This window comes from Anabas testudineus, chromosome 21, assembly GCF_900324465.2.
Source record: "Anabas testudineus chromosome 21, fAnaTes1.2, whole genome shotgun sequence".
Lineage (NCBI taxonomy): Eukaryota > Metazoa > Chordata > Actinopteri > Anabantiformes > Anabantidae > Anabas > Anabas testudineus.
The window spans coordinates 4,686,846-4,709,349 of record NC_046629.1 but is presented as its reverse complement, the minus strand read 5'-3'; the positions used below and the strand labels follow the sequence as shown (position 1 = coordinate 4,709,349).

Below are 22,504 nucleotides of genomic sequence, written 5' to 3'. Positions count from 1 at the left end.
GGAAGCTGTATTAAATGCCAAACGTACACAGGTTTCCAGTTTGCAAACAGCAAAACAAAGTAGGAAGATTCAGAAAACACGTTTACCCCACACAGCCAAAGTAAAGCGATGGAGACAAGTAGCATTAGTTTTCACAGGTACATTTCTAAGTAGTTAGCACAGTGTTTTACGTATCTGCTGGCTAAAGGTAATTAACAAACAGCAAAACAACAGATATACAATAACAGCAGTAATCCAGACTATGTGTTCTTTCAGGAAGTGACAAATTACCTGTGCTATCTCCCATTAAGAGATAGCATGGGTTAATAACATGTAAATAACCCTTACATACGCACTGTATTAGAGCTAGTGGCAGCAGTAAGATTAGTATTTGCTGCAGACCCCCTGCTGTTTTTGTCATCAAAATACACCAAACGTTAGACATATGCCAGATGTCTAATGCAAGAACTGTAAATTCCTGCAACGTACACGGGGAAAGCTTCACTTCTGAAATGCTCCAGGATTTAACACATATCGTTTATGAGCCTCACGGGACCATGAAAGAAGATTATAGCCACCTGTGCTTGGTGATACATTTGTGATACGCTCTACATGTCATTTTCCATCCCAAGTCTTCCACCTCTGTGAAACCAACCAAATATTAGCAGCTGTCACAAACGTATTTCCATATGCATCTTACAGCGGCGTCTCTTGGAAACCAGCCGAGTCCATTCCATTGTATATTTGGTGTTAATGAAGGTTCACACACTTCAGTGCCTACAGAGTTCTCACACTGCACACTGGAATTAAGATACTTGGCAGAAATCTTCATCAGCCTCTAAGGCAATCATGATTATAAGTCATTTTGGATGTTTTTAGCACAGCCAGTAAGCATTAAATGTGACTAATGCCTATCCTCTGCCCAGGGGGAACAGCATCCCAGCAGAGAGGCTTTCTGGGCTGCATCAGGACACTGACCATCAACGGCGTGAGCTTTGACTTGGAGGAGAGGGCTAAGATGACGCCGGGGGTGAGCTCTGGTTGTCCCGGCTACTGCAGCGGCTCCAGCAGTCTCTGCCACAACAGAGGGAGGTGCATCGAAAAGAGCAACGGCTACATCTGCGACTGCTCCCAGTCCGCCTACGGAGGAACCACCTGTAACCAAGGTGAGTCCCGGTCGGTGCAGCATGTTTAAACAAAAGCTGCACGCTACATGTAATTCTTTAAAGAGATTAATGTTGATTGAAACAAACAAATAATCGATCATTGTCAAGGTGATTCCATTTCGGTGCACCAATAAAAATGCAAGTAATGCGAGAGGCCATTAATACTTGTCCAGACTCTGAGAACATTTAAAATGCATTAGACCAAATTATCTCCTGCAGTATGTGAGCACAGAGCACAGGGAGCCAATGCATGAGAAACCCCCAATACAAACACAGATAGAAGAGCAGTAGGCTGTGCAAACAGCATATATGAAGGAATAAAAGTCGTTTTAAGACACATTCTGAAGGAAAAGATATAAAAGTTTGGCTGCAAACGTGGCTCAACACACTGTGCTATTTACACTGTTTACTCTTGCTCAGTTTGTTAAATATAAAAGTGGCAGCCGTGCCAGGACGCAGCTAATCTCAGTTCTGTTCCCAGATATTTTTGGTTTGTTGCAACTTGGATTTTGCAGTTAATGCGGTGAGGAGTCACGACAAGTGCTGGGTTACAGACTCACCCTGTGGTTCACGTCTCACAGAACAAATGCACGTCTTGGATAAACGCCGTCGGTTCTGTGATAGTGTAACGGACGGTTTTGAAGCTCTGTGTGGCTAATGTGTTGACAATACTGAAAATACTCCACCCAAGACAGTTTTGTTAAAAAAAGGCACCCAGCTATGATATGATGGAGCTGCTACAGACCTAGTTAGACATTACTTGCTTCAGTGGACGTGCCCCCACCAGAGACCGGGGACTGTGGCACCACTCAGGTACTCAAATGTGTTGGTGCAGCAGTGTGAAGCAAGACCGAGGCGTAATGGCGTCTCGGTTTGTGGCCATATTGTGTCTTCCACTTTTTCCACTCTCCATTAATCCCACAAAGTACGAATTTAATTTGAAAGTTAGAACAATTACATATTCATCTATCAAGCCACAGATGACCGGCTGGCTTGTAAAGGGAGTTTTAAATCTTAGCATCTGTTGCGACCGTCCACTTGTGGAGATACGTCTCCCAACAGCTTGTGACTGTCATCACTCGTTATCATTGTTTTCTGATTTATTTTCTTTATGATGTGGTTTTGTGCCTTTACAGTAGCACGTATTCACAATTGCTACCAGTGTTTTAATTATACTCATCCTTTGTATCCCCCGTCATAACTGTAGGGCACAGCTCCTACCTGGGAGAGCAGGCTGCCTCTTAGCAGGACTCACACTTTTACACATTAAAAGTCTGTTTACAGGACTTCAGGAGTTCTATTACATATGTGAAAAAACCTGTGTGAAGCCTTTTGTGGCTCCAGAGGGAGGTATGTGAAGAAATGTCTTGAAATGCTGTATTGCAATGTTTGCTGCAGCCCTGCTATGAAGGACAGACACAAAGGCTGGATTTACTCTTTGTTGAGGGGTTACACCGTAGCTACAGGAGCTTTGTGTGCAGGCTCAGAGGCTACGTCACTGTAGCTGATGTGCCTGGTGTCAACTGAGACACTGTGTTGGAACAACACACACCAACTGTCTGGCTGTGTGTTTCCCTTCACACGTTTCTTATGTGGAGTTTGTTAATATTAAAGACAACCACAGAACTCACCTTGATCATCACTCTTCATGAAAGAATGAACATACACAGCAGTTTTTCATCAATGAAGAGCAGAAATAGTGTGAAACACTTACTGTGGAGAATAAAAAGCCTGATGCAGCCAGACCACATACAACACATGCTTCGACCATTGTGGATGTGAAACCTCCTGCATTAATCCTTATCTCTGAAAATCCTGATTCCAAATCCCAGCCGCTAACAATTGCTGTTCCTAGCTGAAAGCCATCCTGGTCGGCAGCCAAATCCCGGCCGTTTCCCAGCCGGCTTCCAGCCGCCCACCCTCTCCTGTTGCCTGATACGGCATGTTTAGATTCCACAGTAAATATAGTTTATACCACAGACTCTCTGATGAAATACTCCAGTTTGGTTTTTGTTCAAAGTTAACGTCAAAAATATTCAGAAATTATTCAATGCAGCAAATTACATTTTTCACCTCAGCACTGAAAAAGACGTGTAGGCTGCTCTACAGTACATTAGAATGTAGCAAACATTTCAGCCTCCATTGACTGTGAGTTAGGCTTTAGTCTTTGATTTATAACAGAGCCGCCTGCACTGACACCTTCTTTTTCCATCTCTGCTTGTGCAGAGGTGTCAGTGTCCTTCGACAGAGAGTCCTCGGTGACCTACACCTTCCAGGAGCCCTTCTCAGTGATGCAGAACCGAAGCTCGCACACCACCAGCGTGTCCACCGAGAGCAGCAGCAGGGCCAGAGAGGACGTCGCCTTCAGCTTTGTCACCTCCCAGAGGCCGGCCATGCTGCTCACTGTCAGCACCTTCAGCCAGCAGTACATCGCTGTCATCCTGGCCAAGAACGGTACATAGAGGTTTTACAATGCAAAAAAAAATAGACACGCACAAAACATATAACACATTTAAAGTGAGATGCAAAGAAAAAATGAGTTTTAAAGCGAAGGGGAGCAAAAGCTTCTATGGACACCTGCTCCATACTAAATATGTGTGTGCACGTCACCGGGCTGGCTGCAACAAATACTGTTAAACAGTTCTATTATGGGCTGGTTGTGTTATTCATTTATATTTGATTTGATGTGAATATGGCAGCTCTTTGAACTCAGGTCTTTGAAACCAGTTCAGATCTTGTCAAATGTTAAAATCCTATAAAGTGACGCGTAGTTCACGTCCTCGCATGGCAGCAAATATTTAGATGGAAACGTTTCACATATGATGCACCCACTGTTGCCCTCAGGTCTGCAGCCGTCACTTGAAATGATCACGATTCAACGTGATGACTGTGAGCTCAAAATGCTGCTTTATTTTAAAGGGTTTTTAACATCAAAACGTGGGGTAAATAGTCATGAAAGTAATTATTTACATCTAAGTATAACTCGGTCACCAGATGTCAAGTTTTTTATGTTTTTTGTAACTAACAGGGTGAATTGTTTTGAATTTTTACATCATTTACCTGCAGATTTTTCGGCTTTATATGAGGATTAAAGTGAGAAATGTGTAAAAGGAGAGAAAGTGGGTTGTTTTTCACTGAGGAACTAAAGAATTTATGCACTTTGATGAAACAAAGAGCCAAAAAGTCCAATATGGAGGAGGTTGTTGTACCTTGTTACCTGTAACCTCCCATCTGGATTCAAACTGGGCCTCAACAGCTTTGCACAGTTATAGCTAGACTAAAGATTAAAAACACACTTATATTACAATGGTTTTAAAATGATTTCATAGGCAGTTGCTTTGTTGGCATTGAGATGCACCAGAGCTCACCGAGAAGCAGTCAGAACAAAATGGAGTCCAAATGAATAAGAAAGCTGCAATCATAAACCGATATAACCCTCAGCAAGAACGGGTTGCAAGCACATATATGAATATGCCTGTAAAAAAGTGTGTAATAGAGCTGTCGCAGGAAGTCTGAGGCCGCATGTTGGAACTTCCAAAGTTGAAATTGAGCTTTTTTTCTGTATATGTTTATCTTTCAAGTTTATTTTACATGTTGAAATGTGGACATGAGCAGAGCATGGAGTGAAGTTGACAGTGAACAGGCAGCTAATGTGCATCTCGCTGGTGCCACAGTTGCTAGCACTAATATACTGGAGCCTCCCCCACAGCTTTGTGCAAACCGATTATAGGCTAATGATCAGATTTAACCTCTGCAGTTCAATTCCTCCTCCGCATCCTTAAAAAGATCGCTCCTCACTGGAAGTCTTATAATGCAGTCATTTCAATTATTCCTTATGCAAAATAAAAGAAAGAAACATCATTTAACAGTCCTCATATAATAAATAAAATAAATAAGAATAACAAGGATAAAAACAAACTGAACTGTTATTGGATTAAGCTCCTTCACTTTAAATCTGTAGCAATATTCAGAAAAGCGCTTCACGTTCGTAACACTTGTTACAGGGTATTTCTTGCTGTCAACTCATGGCCTCACTGTTTAATTCGGCCTCTGACACAAGAAAAGCCTCCAAGCTTTAAGCCGATGGCTGTTAAGCTGTATCCAAACTGTGGAGCATCATATTGAGTGACACCTATGTGCTGTCGTTAGCCAAGCCAGTGTCCTGATACACTCTTTTGTGTTAAATCTCAACACCCACGTTCCTCGGGTCTCTGTAAACACCGAAGGGCAGAAGAGACACTTCATTCACACTGACCTTCTTCTATAGGGGCACTCGCAGGGTTTAAAATGAATCACAACACAAAGCCCTTCACCTACAGTCTGGGAATTGTAATATTGACCCAGCTCCACTTGACAATGCATAGCTTTCTGACTCTTTTATCTGGCGGCGACTGTGTGTGTGTGTGGGAGAAACATTGAGCATGTATTGACTTATTCAGTGTGGGAGTGGAGAGCTATGAGATAAAAATTTGTACATCTCAAAAGGCAGTTGAAGATAGATATAGTGATGTATTTATAAACAAGCAGCCACATCACTTCAGTAAATGGTGTAATATGAGATGACATTATAATGAAATGTGTAGATTAGGTTTAAAACAACACAATCATAAATCAGCCAGTAGAGAGTTTGTGCAGCAGTCTGCTTAAAGAAAACTACTACATGCCTTTTTGTTCTTTGTACCCAGGGAGTCTACAGATCTGGTATCACCTTCAGACAGACAGGAGTCCAGATGTGTTCAGCCCCGCTCTCAGTAACCTGGCAGATGGACGTCTTCATCGAATCAGAATCCACCGAGTGGGCAATAACCTCTATGTTCAGGTGAGTAATGAACATATGGAACCTTCCATGAGGATGAGAAATAACTGTACGTCCATATGCAACTGTTCTGCACAAGTTCATTCAGCAGCAACATTAGTGGCAACGCAGGAAACTGTGTGAAGTTCATACAGTGCAGTGGAAAATGTAAATAAGTCGTGTTTGCCTTCAGCAGCAGACCTCATACCACTAGTAAATGTCACTGTGCATACTGTTCATATATAAGACCTGTGTCCTCTGCAGGAACCTTTTGAGGAAACTGTTTTTCCACTGCTGGTAACTCTACTTCACTCGCCTTTATAGTTTTCCAGCAGACATAACTTGTGTTTCCTAGAACGTTGAGACAGAACCAAAAGGTGACATAAAAACACTGCACACTGCTAATTTGTACAGAGGAGCGTTACTCCCACCACCACAGTGGTCTCATTGTCTGCACTCAAGTATTTCTCAAACTCCCAAATGGTGATTTTCTTTTTTTTTCCCCCCAGTAGGCTTTTGTCTTGCTGCTTTCAGTCTCCTTGCTGTTACAAAAAGCCACGTTCTGGGAAACAAGAGCAGCATTCTTTGATATCCTCCATCGTTCCTATGCATGTCTGCAGTTTCATTGCAATTCATGGCAGTTTCATGTGGCGTCGCTATGACAACCAGCTACTTTCTGCACTGGAAAACAAAGTTCCTGTTACTAGAAGCGAGTAAAGTCAAGTTGAGCTTGTACCCTGCCTGTGGACAAGCACCATGGGTCTGATTTACTAAAGGTACAAAAGCATCCAGACATGATCTCACCCACAAAGAAAAGTGCAAACTGAAGATGCACATTGAGGGCTTCAAGTGAGTGTGTGAAATACAGAGAGGAGGAAATGCAACTAAATAAATTAGGAAGACGTAAGGTAACTTATCAAGCCTTGCTGTGACTTTGATTGGACTTGTAACTAATCCGTTTGAAGGGCAGGTGCGAGCTCTTTGTGCACAGATGGCTGCTGTTATTCAGGTGAGGAGGAGACGTAGGAGATATGAAGGAAAGCATCAAGAACACATGTTCACCACTCATGTAAATGTATTTGGATTGATGGAAGAACAACAGGACAGGTATCATCTGTCCAGTGATGCCATTTTTGGAGATGTAGGATGAACTTTGGGCGGATTTAGAACCAGCCACAAGAAGTCGACACAAAATACATGCCAAGCTAAAGTAAGGTTTTCATGTTTGTTGTTCTAGCCCCGACAAACTTTGTTACAGTGAGCGGAGGCACATGAAGTTTCTGCACCTTGAAGATGATGAAGAATTATAGGAATGAATGACAAATCAAATTCAATTAAACCAATTATTACCAATTATAGACTCCTTTACCTGGAAACACTGTTCTACCCCGAGAAAAAGCCCCTGGTTGGGTACTTTCTGAAGGTCCAGAACCTGTTCAGACATGGCTGTCGGCACTGAATGCTGCTGACTGGCAAATGCAATGCAGCATTTTAAACTAGCACATTTCCAGCAAACACTTAACAGTAGGGCAGGTCATCGACTGCAGTTGCACCACTGTAGGCATTTCATAAACAGCAGTGGGCATAATGCAAATTATGCAGGAACAATTGCAGATCATCAAGTTAAGTGATGCATCTGGGTCAGCATTGTCGAACAGGAACGAAAGGTCTAAATCACTTCAAAGCTAACAGTGGGCAGACATGGTTTTGTGTGAAGCTGCAGAGAACACAATTCTCAATCTATAATGTATTGAAATGTGCTGCCACTGCTGGTGCTACACCGGTTCAGATTTCTTGTAATCGCCTTGTTATTTGATTTCTCTCCACTCAACCAGATCGACCAGGACATCCACAGAAAGTACATGCTGTCATCTGATGCAGAGCTGATCTTAATCAGATCCCTGACATTGGGCAAAGTCACCAGTAAGTGCTCGGATGATGTTCAGAAAATTGCTGAAAAACTCTCACATCATCATCGTCTTCTTCCTTTCGTCCTAACCAGTCATGATTTCCCGTCACTGTTCGTTTATCGCCTTGGTTACTCAGAAGTATTGTACTATTGTACAACAAATCTAACATATCATCATTAGTGACAATGCTTATTTTCACCTACCAACTGCATTTATGTAGGAACGGACAACTTCAGCGAAGAAGTGATTCAAGCAGCTTCTAAAGGCTTCATTGGCTGCCTCTCCTCGGTCCAATTCAATCACGTGGCCCCGCTGAAGGCAGCGTTGACGAATCGAGGAAGCTCACTGGTCACCATCCGTGGTCCACTGGTGCAGTCAAACTGTGGCGCTCTGGCAGAGTCCACCTCACACACACTGCAAGGTAAAACACCATATGTTGGGAACCACACAAGCTGGCAATCACTAGATATAGTAACATGTTACACTGGTTTACTTTATATCACTGCACTAAACTGAATGAGTGAGTGGAGATATTATGGAGGGCACGTTTCACTATTAACTGATGTTTCAGAGATTTAACCTAAATTAAAAACTAATGGGACATGGGAAATATGCATATATAAATGTCTATTAATGAAGCAGCATTTCTTACCTCTGCAGTAGATGCAGCATACAGACAGATTATTACACAAAACAACAGGCGTAGGTGTTTCTGATGCATACTGAGTAGTTTGCAGCTTTGTTTCTTGCTACAGATAAAATGCTATAATGCTATTCTTCACACATTTTGATCGGGTCTTCTGAACTTGAATTCTCATTTAAGGAAGTTAGCTTTAAGCATGAGGTACCGTGGTGATCCACCCTGGTTCAAGAGAACTACTGTAGACAGCAAGTTAAGCTTCAAAAGTAGCTTCTAACTCATTATATTTCTTTGTGGTGCAGGCACCAGGCTTTCTCAAAATGAATAAATCAACTCAGTTTAATTGGTTTCCTGTTCAACTGTTCCAATTTTTAAAACTGACTTCTAACTATTGACTAGTGAATTCAGCTAAGCACAGTCTGTCTAAACCAGACACACGTCAGCTGTGTTTTCATTCGTCTGTCTGACAGAACAGATGCATTACTCCTGTTGTTGCTGACGGAGCTCTCACCAGCCCTGGGCTCATCACACCAAGACAAATGTCTTCACTTTTTTTTTCTTTATTTGTTTGTGTCAAGGCAGTCGTGTATTTGTTTTTTTTAATCATGCACTAAGTTGGAGCTTTGTAAAAATGAAGCAATTAATGTTAAACACGGATTCAACCGGACCTGGTTATTATGGTGTTCTTGGACCAAATACCCAAACACTTGCATTGTACGTGCAGTTAAATGAACCAGAGCTTGCGTTGCCTGTGGCTCACATTTTGTGTCATTTGTTTTACTGAATATCTACAGTGTAGCTGCAGGTTAATGGATTGCTTTGCATTATAGAAGCTGGTCTGATTACTACACTGAGGTCCTCATACATTTGTCACAATAGCTCATGGTTTCTACAGATCGTTTTGTTACGAATTTCAAAATTTCAGCATCGTTTCAATAAGCTTCTGCAATGTCACAGCAGTTATTCCGTCCAGATTTGTACATGTTTCACCATGATCTTGTATTGATGATGAGGAGAGGTGGACCGCTGCACAAGTCTTCTCCAACACATCCAAAAGGTTCTGATGCTGAACCAACCTGACCGACTGTAGCAACCCCAGATCATAACACTACCCCCACAGGCACTTTTTTATATTTTTTTTGACGGGCAGTGTACATTGGGATAAAGTATATCTGTATTTCCATTGGAATAGTTTCACAATGTGCTGATTATCAGTAACAAAAACACAATAAAGACCTAATAGAACAATATTAGAAATTGTCTGAGACATATTATGTACATGATCGAAGATATTGATTCTGTCCTGCTGGTCCCCTCAGAGGGGGCTGAGATTCACTATATAGTCACTGGGTTGGCAGGTTTGTGAAACAGCTCATCGTGTGGAGCTGCAGCCACCAGCCATCAGCCACTTCAAATCTCCTTCACTCTGTTATCCGAGTTTGTCTCGACTCTGTGACACCGGTTAAATGCGTCAACACAAAACGGCTAACCCTCCTCCATCATCACCCTCCTGGCTTCGAGTGGCCAAGCCTCTCTATCAGGGATTAAAACTTAAATCGAAGATATTGAGATGTGATGATGTTGATGACATTTAAATGTCATCCAACCAACCAGAGAGGGAGAGAAAGAAAAAAAAAAAAACAAGATGTGTTGACGCTCAATCAAAGAGTGGCAGAGAAGTAAAACTGAAAATAAACTAAAATCGGTTATCGTGTAAATTAGGGTTTTGTAATGCTAGAGATTAGTGCTTCGCTGATAAAGGTGGCAACAAGATTCCAGAAATCTTTACATCATACGCATGTCTCCTGTTTGATAGTGACGTTAATGAATTTGTCTGTTTCTCATTTCTGCTTCTCCAGATCAAGCAGTAACAGCCAATAAAGATAAGGAGCAGCATGGCAATGGTACCCAGAAGGATTTGGCTGTGATAGCAGGTCTGTTTTTCTCTCTTCTGTGCTGGTTTATTTTTCTCTGCTTAATTGAAAATGAGCCCCGGCTGTTTGTTATTTGTCATTCTCTCCAGTTGCCTCTGTCTTGATTGTTTTTTTCTCTTGTGATAATTCAGTCTTAGCTGAAGCTCATTTTCATCATTTCACTGCATTTCTTTTCATTAGTTTCAAAGTGCGTTTAAGGTGATAATGGTAAAGGACTTTTGTGCTTTATAAACACAGAACCTCTGCATTTTACTTCCCCTTATAGATGAATGGACTGTTGATAGGAGAGATTCCCAAAGTTTATCTAAAATATCAGTATGAGAAGCCATTTAAAAGAACAGTTTGACAATTTTGGTAAATATATTTGAGATCTAAACACAAATGGAGCAAAACACTCCAATATAGTGGGAAGAAATTGGGCCTAATAGCTTTCTGGGGGTGTTTGGGCTGGAAGGTAGAGATCTTCAACACATGACACCCAGGGCTGGTCTACACTAATTTGTGTTTGGCCCAAATAGGCTGCATGGTTTCCCAGCAAACCAAAACAAAAACCTGTGCAAACTACCCACAGAAAGAAATGTGATTTATTACGAGTGCGCACAGAGGAATCAATTTTGCACCTTTGCCATCATAAATATGCAAAAATGAAGGGAGGAGAAAATGCAGATACATAAATTGAGCACACTCAATGTGATTTATCAAACCTGAAAGCAATAGGTTTTAGAGCTGCAGTGGCTGTGACTGTTTCTGTATCTTAAACATTTGAAAGGCATGTGCAGTCTGTGCACAGATGGCTGCTGTCATTTAGGCGAGAAGGGGGCATAGGAGAAATGAAAGAATGTGTCAAGAACGCGTTTACCACTCATGTTACCAAATATATCGTCGGTCCAGGAATGCAGTTTTGGAGCTGGTGGTAGAGTAAGTCACAAAAATGAGCAACGCAATACCTGCCATGTCAAAATGTCTTGCATCTGGGTTATTTCAGCTTACTGTAGCTGGTGCTGCTGTGGTCACGAAGTAGGATTTCATGTGTGTTGTCCAAAGTCCTGAAGTTCTCATGGAGAATGGTGAATGCAAAATTACCTACATTTTTAACACTGTCAAGATGAATAAGGCCAAACTTACTTTTTATATGGTTGCTGGTTTCCATATAGCATAAGCAACAGAACCTATTGATATGATAATGTAATCAGATACAGTTTTGAATTTTGTTTAACATGTGTGAGATAAAAGCAGCACTTTGTTATTATTGAATTATTTTTGTTTTTTGGAAACAGTTAGATAAGACTGCTGTATACCACTGTAATCTGTAAGGTATATGTCCGTGCATAAAGCGGGCTACTCGCAAATTTTCATTCATCATGTGGGAGCACACACAGCTACAACAAAATGCAGCAGACTAATGTTTATCAGGAAAAGAACAGTTAAAATCAATGTGATTTTTCGAGTTCATCTGTGATGATAAATGAGTGTACATTTACACTAGTTAATGAATGTGTAGAGTCATTAGTGTTTTATTAGAGTAAACCCAGCTGCCAAGTAGATTTTCTTTGAGAGGATTTATCTGAAATTTGCACACTTTCCTTAATCAATCTCTGGAAAGGTGAAGTCTTCGGCACTTGTAGGAAAAGAATTTCGTAATGGCTACTGGTGTTATCATAAAATGAGGTTTAAGTGGGAATCACTGAATGTTCAATTACAAAGTCACGCTTACCTTTCAGTCGATCAAATAAAACACATGCTCATTTAAGCGCGTTTTGATTCCTCTTTCTGTTGATTTGTTTTTCATGAGTGTGAAGTAGGGCTGCAGATCAATGCATCCCCTATTATAGTGCTAAATTATGAAATTCAGATGGTCGCGATAAAATGGTTGATAAATCACATTCAGATAGCTCAGATGTAAAGTTACAGTGTGGGTGCTCTTTTCTGCAGGTGTCGTTTTTTACCTGCAGAAACTAACATCCACTCTTTCTTTAGAAAAGATAAGTGTTAAATATGACGGTAGGATTTAATTCCTAAGTCTCTGCATCAGTTTTTCTGAAGCATCTGTGAAGTTTCCATAGTATTAACAAGATATTTAGGTTATTTTAGCTCAACGATGAGATTGTTACATATGCATCAAAGCTAAAATAATAAGTAAGATTAAAATCCTCTCTGCGAACAGTCCACTGTCCTCCTCACGTTAGGACCTAGTGGTGTTACCTGCACATACGTATATTGGTTTGTCTTGGCCCAGAGTTTATATTTACCTTTGTATAAAAAGGAATTCAAGTGTTAATATATGAAAACATGATGCAACTGAAGGAGATGGTTAACATTACAGCTAGCACGGCTCTATTTAAAGCTAATAAAATCAGCACCTCTGAGCTTCACCAATTAACACGGTATACACTGTTTGTTTAATTATGAAAACCAAAGTGCAAAAACAACAATTTCCTGTGTAGCGGAGAGTTTGTGTGCAGGAGTATTTTTGGCTGGGACCAGTTTCCAGGCAACGAGTGGAGACTCCGGAGACTTGTCCCTCATATGGAAACATAAGAGTAGTATCACACTTCTAATGTAACTCTTAACAAGAAGGGAACAGCTGCATTTGACTAAATGTCAAACTATTCCTTCAAGAATTAGATGAAGGATTTTTTTATTAAAATCAACTCAGTAAAGTGTCTTTGTTTCATTTATCATAAAAACCCAGAGTGCTGTTAAGCTTAAACCTCATTTAACATGTCAAGTTAATTTCTTATTTGGATTATACATAAAAAGACTTAATATTTCAAACCTGCACACAACTAACATTTCCACATGGTGTCTTGTAATGATTCCTTGCTTCTTATTATTTTTATTGTGTTTTGGTAAATACTGTAAATATGTGATGATCTTTTTTCCTGCCGTAAATCCATCATATCATCCTCATTAAAATTTTCATTTCATGGTGCTTTAATGCAGCAGATTATGTCTGCTGCAAAAATGGAATTATACAATTTCATCACTTCTAGGTCTGCAGTAATTATCCTAAACGGAGTACAGTCAAGAATGCTGAAATTACATTGTTAGCATACAAAGTAAACCACAATTTCAACAAACCTCAGTATATCAGAGGTGAAATGACGACTAATTAGCCTTCTCAGCTCGGCAATGCTGTCAGAGAAACAAGATGTGTTTGCAAACACATGTTGACACTGATTTAATGATCTCTATGTCCGATCATTAACACCTCTACATTGTGCTAATGCAGAGATTGTTGTGTGATTTGTGGTTTTGCTTCATATTATTATTGTATCTTAAGCAGTATTTTATGTTTAAAGGTTAGAATTGTGATAACAGACTCAACCTATTTAGGCAGCGAGGTCAAATTAAAGAAGCTTCACGGGGACAGCCCTGTTTGACAGCATTGTCCGCTGACACGCTCTAATGCTTCCCCCCCTGCTGTGTTCTCAGGTGTGGTCACAGCAGTCGTCTTCATCGCTGTGTGTGCTCTGGCTGTGATAAGCCGTCTCCTCTACCAGCAGCGGCGGGCCCAGAGGAGCAGCAGCAGCAGCATCAAAGAGGAGCACAGACACAGCATGTACACAGACTACAGGACAGAGTTGCACCTCCACAACTCAGTCAGGGACAACATGAAGGAGTACTACATCTAGCTGCAGTGCACACTCCGTGGGCCTAAGTGTCAAACTTACCTCTCTCTTATGAAGAACTAACAGGTGGACGTGCCCCTGCAACATTTCTTACAACAAAACAAAATATATCCGTGCCCTGGAAGTCTCCCAGGAACACTGCAACAGTCCACTCTCTTAATGCTCAACTACAAGCAAGTGGCTGAATCTTTACAGTGTATTTGATGTTGGTGAAACTGTCCGAATCAAGCTGCTGTGGTTTCTGTCGTTGCAAAATGTGTAAAGAAAAAGACGATCGTTCCGCAGGCGTGGACGGAGGGACACCGTGAGCGCAGTGAGCAGCTGTCCACACTGAATGTGCACAACTTCAAATGTTTGTTAGGAACCCTCTAATGCTGAATATTTCCACATTTCAGTGGGACTCACTAAATTGTACTCGCAAAGTCAGGAAATGTAGGCCAGGCCTGTAAGATATGCGTGCATTCGCTGCTGTCTTTGTTTTTCCAGTGGTGGTGAATGTTGTAGACGAAGAAAAGGGGACAATACTGCCTATACTGTATGAGTGCCTAATTTGCATACAAGTTTTTATTTTAACATTTTAGAAGTTATTCATGTGATTTGCACAGAGGCATTCGCATTTACATACAGAGGAGGTTATTGTCATTCAGTTCTGCAGCCCACATACGCAGGATAAAAGAAAATTGGAATTTCCCAGTCATGCACAACATCTGCCAGTTGACCATTAGTGATGGGTGACACTCTGTAATGCTGCTGTCACTGACTTGTTTTCTTCGGCGCTGTTGGAGTCGAATGGAGATTGACAAACCTAATCAGTCCAATAAATCCAGGAAGTTCTAAGGTTTTGGAAACTAACTCTCAACACTAAAAGGTGTTTCAGGTTTTCCAGTCACATGTAGACCTGCATGGTGAACAATTATAGGCAATATTTAGCTGATGAAGTCACAGAGTATTTAATTTGTGCAAATGATTTGTGTATTTACTTTCCAGTGCATTAACATCTAAAAACATGTGTGTGTATTGTACCATGAGAGTAGCAAAATTAGGGAATTAATGGAGAGGATTGTAGTATTTCAATTCTGAAACTGTGATATACACAACAGTAAGAGGTTTAATTTTCAACCAAGCTGGCTTTGTGTGTGTCGCCAAAACTCTGCAGGCTGCCAGGAAACAGCATCTACAGGCTGAAAAACCGCTGCATATAGTCTCTGATACTGGAATATGAACAGATCTGGCGAGTTGCAAAGCTCCCAATAAGCATCTTTGGAATACAGGCAGCAGTTTGGTGTTTGGTAAGTGTTTGTGCAGGAATGTTGGGTGCAGCTAGAAACACATTTAACCAGCATGTGGGTTGAGTCAAGTTTGCAAGTAGTATGAATAATCACAGCAGCAACTTTTTTGGGGGGGGGGGCTTGAGCAAGCTCCGGGTGTAAAATGTGTAAGTCACAACCTACAGTACTCTACCGCACTTTGTTGCAGTGCTCGAGCGAGTGTGTACCACTGTTGAAAGGTTGTAATGCTTTTATCTCAATTGCTAGTTTGGTGATATGCAAAAGTCAGGATGTCTGGAAGAGGCTTGGCCTGCTTCGTGGTAACAGACTCGTGACTGTAGGGCTGTGATATTTCTACAGAACAGCGTAGAACCGGAGCAAACTCAAAACGTTCTGTGTCCATTATTTCGCACAGCTACCCAGCAGCGCTTAGAGCTTTTTGAAGTCATGAAAAAGGCCACCTCGATACCTGACGGTATTTGGTTTGCTGTTTGGACTACAGGGATAAGGTGTTTTCTACATATTTCAAACTGAATACTTTTATACAGCGTACTCTGGTTGATCATAAGAGCTCTGGAGCCTGTGATGCACATTACACAACAGAAAACAAAATCAAAGCATGGATTATTAAAAAAAAATTGTTTGTAGATCCTAGCTGCTAGTAGGGTTAATAAAAATACTTGTTTGACCTGAAGGCCGTGCCAGAGGAAAGACAAGGTTAAATTTTAAAATCAGCTTATCAGGCTCAGCTCCACATTAACAGATTTATCTCATTATCCGCTGGCTTCGGCTGCTCTTAGGCAGGTTGATCTTCACACGCTAAACTGAGGCTGACACAAATGTGGTAATTGTTTTTTTTTTGTTAGTTTGTTTTTTTTAAGTATCCTCCCATGAGCTGAAGTGTTGGGGAAGTCATATAATCCATCTTCTTAGGATCCTTAAATATCTGGGTAGTGTCAAGGAAAGCAACCCAACGACTGATTCCAGTTTTTGGCCCAGTGCACTGACGGACCGATGGATGAAAAGACAGTACGGACAATATCACCCTATGCTAGAGCCCCACAGCTCCCACGGCTGAAGATCACAGTACGTGACTGAAAGTGGCACGTAAGAGCGAAACAATAGGGTCTCGAGCCTCTGGACTCTATCTGTGCATGTCCTTGTAATCTAAGTATGTCTCGAGATGTGATAGTCTCACCTGTTTCAAATGTTATCACCCCGTTCAGTGGCTTCTCATCTGGAGCAAACTTACTCCACCACCTCATCGGCTCAGTGGTTTGTTGATGTGCTGGACCTTCGTCATTGTTACAGTAATACAATCAGAGCACAGGCGCAAGAACTACTTGGTCAGGTTTAGGGATAAAACAACGACTTATTAAACTAGCGACGTGGATTTGCACCGGTGGGGTGACAACATTCGAATCAGCTGGTCTGCAGATCTGTATCAGAGAATGAATACATACCTCTCAGAGTGTTTAGGTTATACTTCAATGGTCAATATGATGTGGATACTTCTTCTTAATGATTTGTATAGCTGCAGTTTTATTAAGGATCTATTGTATAGATGTATAATTTAATAATAAAAGTGAATATATTGTTAATCATCTGTTGTAAAATGGCTTGATTTCAACAGCGTGAAACAGGATCTTCACTTGTTGTGAGGATGTGTGACCTCTGATCCCAGTGAGGGGTCACATGCTTATAGATTCTCTGGAGCCTCCTACTAAAGGAGGGCGTCTATTTAATGTGATTTTACTTTTGTTTTTAGCCCCTTTTGTACGTCTTTTGGGTCATTTTCTCATGTTTTTAGTCTTTTTGTCTAGTTCATGTTTAATTTCTGCGCTTCATATCTCTTTTCTTCATTTTGTTCATTGTATTTATTTTTTTGTTTTTGTTTTTTTGTGTCAGATTTTGATCACTGAGTGTCTCTTTTCAGTAATGTTGACTCTGTTTTTAGTCATTTTGTGTTTCGTTTAGTTTTTTTGTTGTTCTGCATCTGTTTCAGGTCTTTTTATGTCTCTTGTGTTTTTTTGTGTCTGTTTTTGGTCACTAGTTGCTGTGCTGCTTGTCACTTCATACCCTGTTCTGGAGATCCAAGAGGTCATGGGGCCCATTGGGCACAAACATGTTTAATAATCCATCCATGGGAATAGTACAAATCCTCTGTGATGCACCCTCTTAGTGAAGGTCACTGTTGTGTTTTTTTTCTTGCTTAAGCTAGAGATTTGGACAAAGCTGGTAATTTCTCTTTGTTAGATGTGGATCTATGAACGATCCAGCAGTAAAGGGCAGTGTGCAAAAATTAGTTGTACTCCTGACCTGCGGACATGTTGCAGGTGACAGATCATAACATTATGTTGAGTATCCTGGCATTGAATTTAGTTTTGTTCAATTAATACTGTAATGTTCTGATTTATATTGTGTGACTTTTGTAAGCAGAGTGATGAAAAAATGGACAATCTCCTAAGTTTAAATAGCTTTATACATAATCACATGGTTACATAAATAATAATGAAGAAAACACGCTGAGTGTCTGATTTCATACATTTCATACATTCATAATGCATCATTCATCACGCGTCTCATCGTGCATCCTTATGAACTGCAGGAGTGACAGTAAATTCATTCATTTTATGTTTGTGAATTTCTTTCTACATATAATATGTATGACTTGTGACTGCTACAGATTATTTCTCTTTTATTATTTGTGCTACACCATTTGGGATTTCACTTCCTTCATCGCTTCATGAATTGTTAAATTGCAACACCGCGTGTTGCTGCAAAATTCAGTGACTGGCTGAATTTTATACATGATTTTCTTGACCACACTCGAAGGAAGTTAGAATGTAAATTATGTTAAAATATTCAGTGACTCCAACAGTGAGGTGCACTTTGTTCCCAGCAGTAGTAAAACAGCTACAGCTTGCTTGCCACATTAAGTAGCTTATACCATTAGTGTCAGTGGAACTATAGAAGCAATACTCTGAGTGCACATGAGGGACTGGCCCAAAATATCTAATGACAATTTAAAAGCAGCTCTCATACACACTGTGTACGTTCATGCTACGTTTCTACAATTTTACTATTTGTCCCCTAGATAAACATTTTTATTTAGTGTTGCCCGTGTATTCAAGACCTCCTGTATAGATTTTCTTAAGAAGGCTGTTTGGTATGTGGAACTGCTGAGTCTCCGTTTTTATGTTTGTCATGCCTCTTAGCGTCTGTGTTGTGTTCACCAACAAAAGCAAAATAAAATGTCTCACAGGCCACAGTCAAAACACTTCTACAAGATACCTACACAGCTTGAGTTTGAAAAATAAAAACACTATTCTGTTGCTGGAGGAAAAGCAGATCACTGAAGTGTTGTGTTTGAGGTCAGACGGCAGGTTTGATTCAGACAATACGTTTTGATGTCGTCTCCTTCGTGATGAAGCTCCACTCCAATCAGCAGAGTTAAAGAGCGTCTTCCTGTCGATGTGTTGGGGTGAAATAATATCGTTTTGGGTATGAACTGGATTATTTAGAGCTGCTGATTGTGCTGACGAAGGCTGTTTGATTTTATTAATTAAAGGAAACGTCCCTCGTTCTGCTGTTTTATCTTATTTGAGGCCGTGTTTTGTTATCGATATCTTCTTCTGAACTTTCAATAAGCAGAGACACCTGAAGCTGTGAAGTTACAGGACAAACATTTCAGGTTTTAGTTTCAGTTTTTCACTTTGCATTGGGAACAAAAATCTTCTTTCAAGGTTTAGGCTTATTTTTTATAAAAAAGTGCTTCATAATTTATTCAGAAATCATTGTTTTAATCATTTTCTAGAACATATTTCTTTGAAAACAAAGCTGAAATATCTCCATTTAAAAAGTACTCAGTGGCTCTGCTGTGACAGGTGAATCCTTTCTGCTTTAATTATCCTTGATGTGTCTACAAGTTGCAGCCACCTGTGTCAAATTGAGCTGATTGAACATAATGCATAAAGGGATGTACTTGTAACATCCGTCAGTCCACAGAGGACGTCAGGACAAAACACAGCAAACAATGTTAAATCTGCATTTGGTTTAAATGTTTTCTGATTTATTTAAGTCTGCAGTTCTCTAGAGCTTTTCTTAATATTACTGCAACTATAACACCATATAACTCACCAGAGTAAACGCACTAACATTTTTCAAATGCAAAAGATGGTGACAGATACAAGCAAACACAGGCAAACACAAACGGGTTGAATAATCAATTCAAGTGAAGTCACTATGGTCAGACAGTTGAGTTTGTCTAAATGATTCCACATGTCTGAGTCAGTTCACTGCACAGATAATCAAAAGTTACTATGGTGACAAAAGTTGCACCCACGTGTGACAGTATTCAGTTCCATACATTTCAATTCTTACTCTTTACCTCCCAAGTTTATTGTCAACAGGATGGTACATGTAGGTTTGAGAGATTTCAGACTGTACAGTCTGTTTTATCCGCTGCACTTTGCCACTTTTAATGGGCTGTGGTGACATAACTCTCAAGTCTGTGTCTCTCATGTGTCACCAGCTTCTCTTCTGGTTCAGTTGTACTGTGGATACAGAGCAAACTTCTGTCTGTGGAGCAGACTTTGTTTTTTCTGTCTGTACAGCAGCTTAACACCCAATTATACCATTAAACCACAACACAGCCAGCTAATTAGTAAGAACTCAGTAAGTTAGTTACTAAAACCATCGACAGCTCACTTTTTCATGTTTCTAGTTGAATTAGATGAAAATGTCAGTTCTTCAATTGGATGTTTTAAACTCATGGAAACATCGTAAGAAAGTTCATTTAATGAAGGTGAAAATAACAAAGCAACAAAATATGAGCAAAAATATCATAACAAAATCAAATGAGAGTGTGATGGCGGCTCATCCTAATAAACATACTGTGTCTCCCTTGTTATGTAGGTTTATACTGAGGTTCAGCTCATTGTCCTCGTGTCCAGCCCACAGCTTAACGGATTCAGACAGTAAAGCTGTGTATGGTACATACACACATACAGAGCGGGGCATTATGCAGCCAGGACTCACTGAGCAGAAATACAGGAAAATCAAATAAGAATCAACAACTACAACTTAAATGGTGTAAATTTGGCTCCACGGCCCCCAAGTGGCCAAAATCTGTTACTGTCAGTTTAACAACACATGAACGTTGTGTGAAACTTTGTGTTTTGCAAATATTTGAGGTACAAAATCTAACCCCTCAAAAAATGCAGTTACTTTGGAAGAAATGCTAATAACCCTCTGTAGGCTAGGCTAACGTGTTCATATGGTCTTACTGTCAGTATATCAGAGGCCGTGCTCGTACTATAACCTTTTAGAAATGTGTGTTACTCCAACACTCATCAGCTGTGCAGACGTCTCTATGAGAGGGCTCCATCTGTGTTTATAGAGGTTACTGTGCGTAATTATCCACACCAATCATGCTAAATTGGGCAGAAAATATACAGTACCAGACACCAGTTGTGATAAGTGAACCTCTGTCAGTCTGATGTAATGAAATAATGGAAGTAAAGTGATGACTCCATGTTGGTAACAGCCTCACAGCTGGCCCGCGCCTTTAAATCACCCCAGATGGATTCACATGTGTCCCATTCACCAAATGTTGCCCCCCGTGTGTGTGAATATCTGTCTCCTTTGTCCCAAGACACTGGCACATTGACACGTTAAAACAACCCTGTCTAACAAACCAGAGAAATGAGATTAGAGGCGTCTCCGCTGCTTATTCATTAGATTCAGCGCGTTATTTTTTTGTTCTTCGGGGCCACCTACACAAACTCCCAGAAGCACAGTTGCTGTTTTTAGCATTGGGAAAAACTGGAGACAAAGTTTCTTTCTACCAAAAAGTCTGAGTTAATGAGCTGCAGTGTATGGGATCCTCTTTAAACTTCCTGTGTGAGAGCTTCTTAATGGAGTTTTGCAAACTAAATTTATCGAAGATCCACTATATGAATATATATATATATTTATATATGTACTGTATGTGTATTATTACTGCAGTGCTGCTGTATTTCCACAGCATGAATCTTTCCATCAAACAATGCACATAAAATGCAGCAGCTCAGTGTGTGTGTGTATGTGTGTGTGTGCGCAGGTTCGCAGAGAGGTTTGTGACTCACAGGAGGAAGCAGTTTCTCAGAAATTGCTGCTGGTCAACAATTATTTCAGGTACTCATTGTGCATCTAATGACAGCCTGCAGATACTGAGCCATCAGGGTTGAGCATGAGGCATACCTTTGAAACTAATTACAGTAAACTAAAAATAAGCAACAGCAAGTAGAGCTAATTAAAGCTCATACTGGCTTCAAGAACATCAAATACTGGACACAGACGGGCAGAAAATCACCACAACACATTTCAGAGTTTCAGGAAGAGTGCCAAAAAAAAAAACCTTTATGCAATGATGCAGGTGGAAGGGAGTCTAGGCAAGTGTCAGGGTGGGACTTCAGTACTTTTCAAATGATGAAACACATCCTGTGGAGCATTCACAATCAGGGTAGAAATACACAGAGCACTGCAAGGCCACAATGAGCCTCCAACAACTCCCACACGCGACTGCCTGTGGGCAGATCTACTGAGCTGTCACTCCAAATGCAGTTTACTGCTATTTCCACAGTAGTTTCTTCAGCTCACCGTGATGCCGAATAGCAGAATAATGCAGGAGGTGCTTATCTTTGGAAGTTATTTGAGGATTAAAATACTGAGCTGCAAAATAATTTATTATTTATTCTAAAATATATGACAATCGTCTGCCCTCATTAAGTGTGTAGGTGTATATCTGTGCAGAGCAGAGAGCTAAATTTGTTTCAAAGACTAAAAAGTTAAAGACAAGACATGTTGTTTGTAGGTTTAACTGAGAACAAGGTTGAAGGTGTTAGAGTGGTAAAAAAATCAGTGATTGTGATCACACAGGAATAGATAAGTGTAAAGTTTATATCTCAGCAACCTGCTTCGTCCTTCATGCCAAGAAGAAACAACAGCATCTGAAGTAAACATACAGAGTACAATTTGTGCACAAGTGCACTTTAATTACAATACAAGTTATTCTAACAGTAAATGAACCAGTAATTAGAGTGTTATATTAGTAACACATGGACCTCTGATAGTATAATGGTTAACTCAGTCCACCAGCTTGTTAAAGCGAGAACACAACAACTGCTGCTAAATCACA

The 22,504-nt window shown here is 40.4% G+C and overlaps 1 protein-coding gene across 1 annotated transcript in view; it reads left to right on the top strand.

The window, feature by feature from the left end:
* cntnap5a (contactin associated protein family member 5a) overlaps positions 1–16,856 on the top strand; it is a 72,897-nt gene extending 56,041 nt beyond the window's left edge. The window contains exons 18-24 of the mRNA XM_026375697.1: positions 906–1,145; positions 3,372–3,599; positions 5,831–5,964; positions 7,776–7,863; positions 8,071–8,271; positions 10,350–10,424; positions 13,860–16,856. Of these exons, the coding sequence (XP_026231482.1) occupies positions 906–1,145; positions 3,372–3,599; positions 5,831–5,964; positions 7,776–7,863; positions 8,071–8,271; positions 10,350–10,424; positions 13,860–14,059 (1,166 nt within the window). The 3' untranslated portion in view covers positions 14,060–16,856. The remainder of the gene's footprint in view (positions 1–905; positions 1,146–3,371; positions 3,600–5,830; positions 5,965–7,775; positions 7,864–8,070; positions 8,272–10,349; positions 10,425–13,859) is intronic.
* Positions 16,857–22,504: the final 5,648 nt, after the last annotated feature.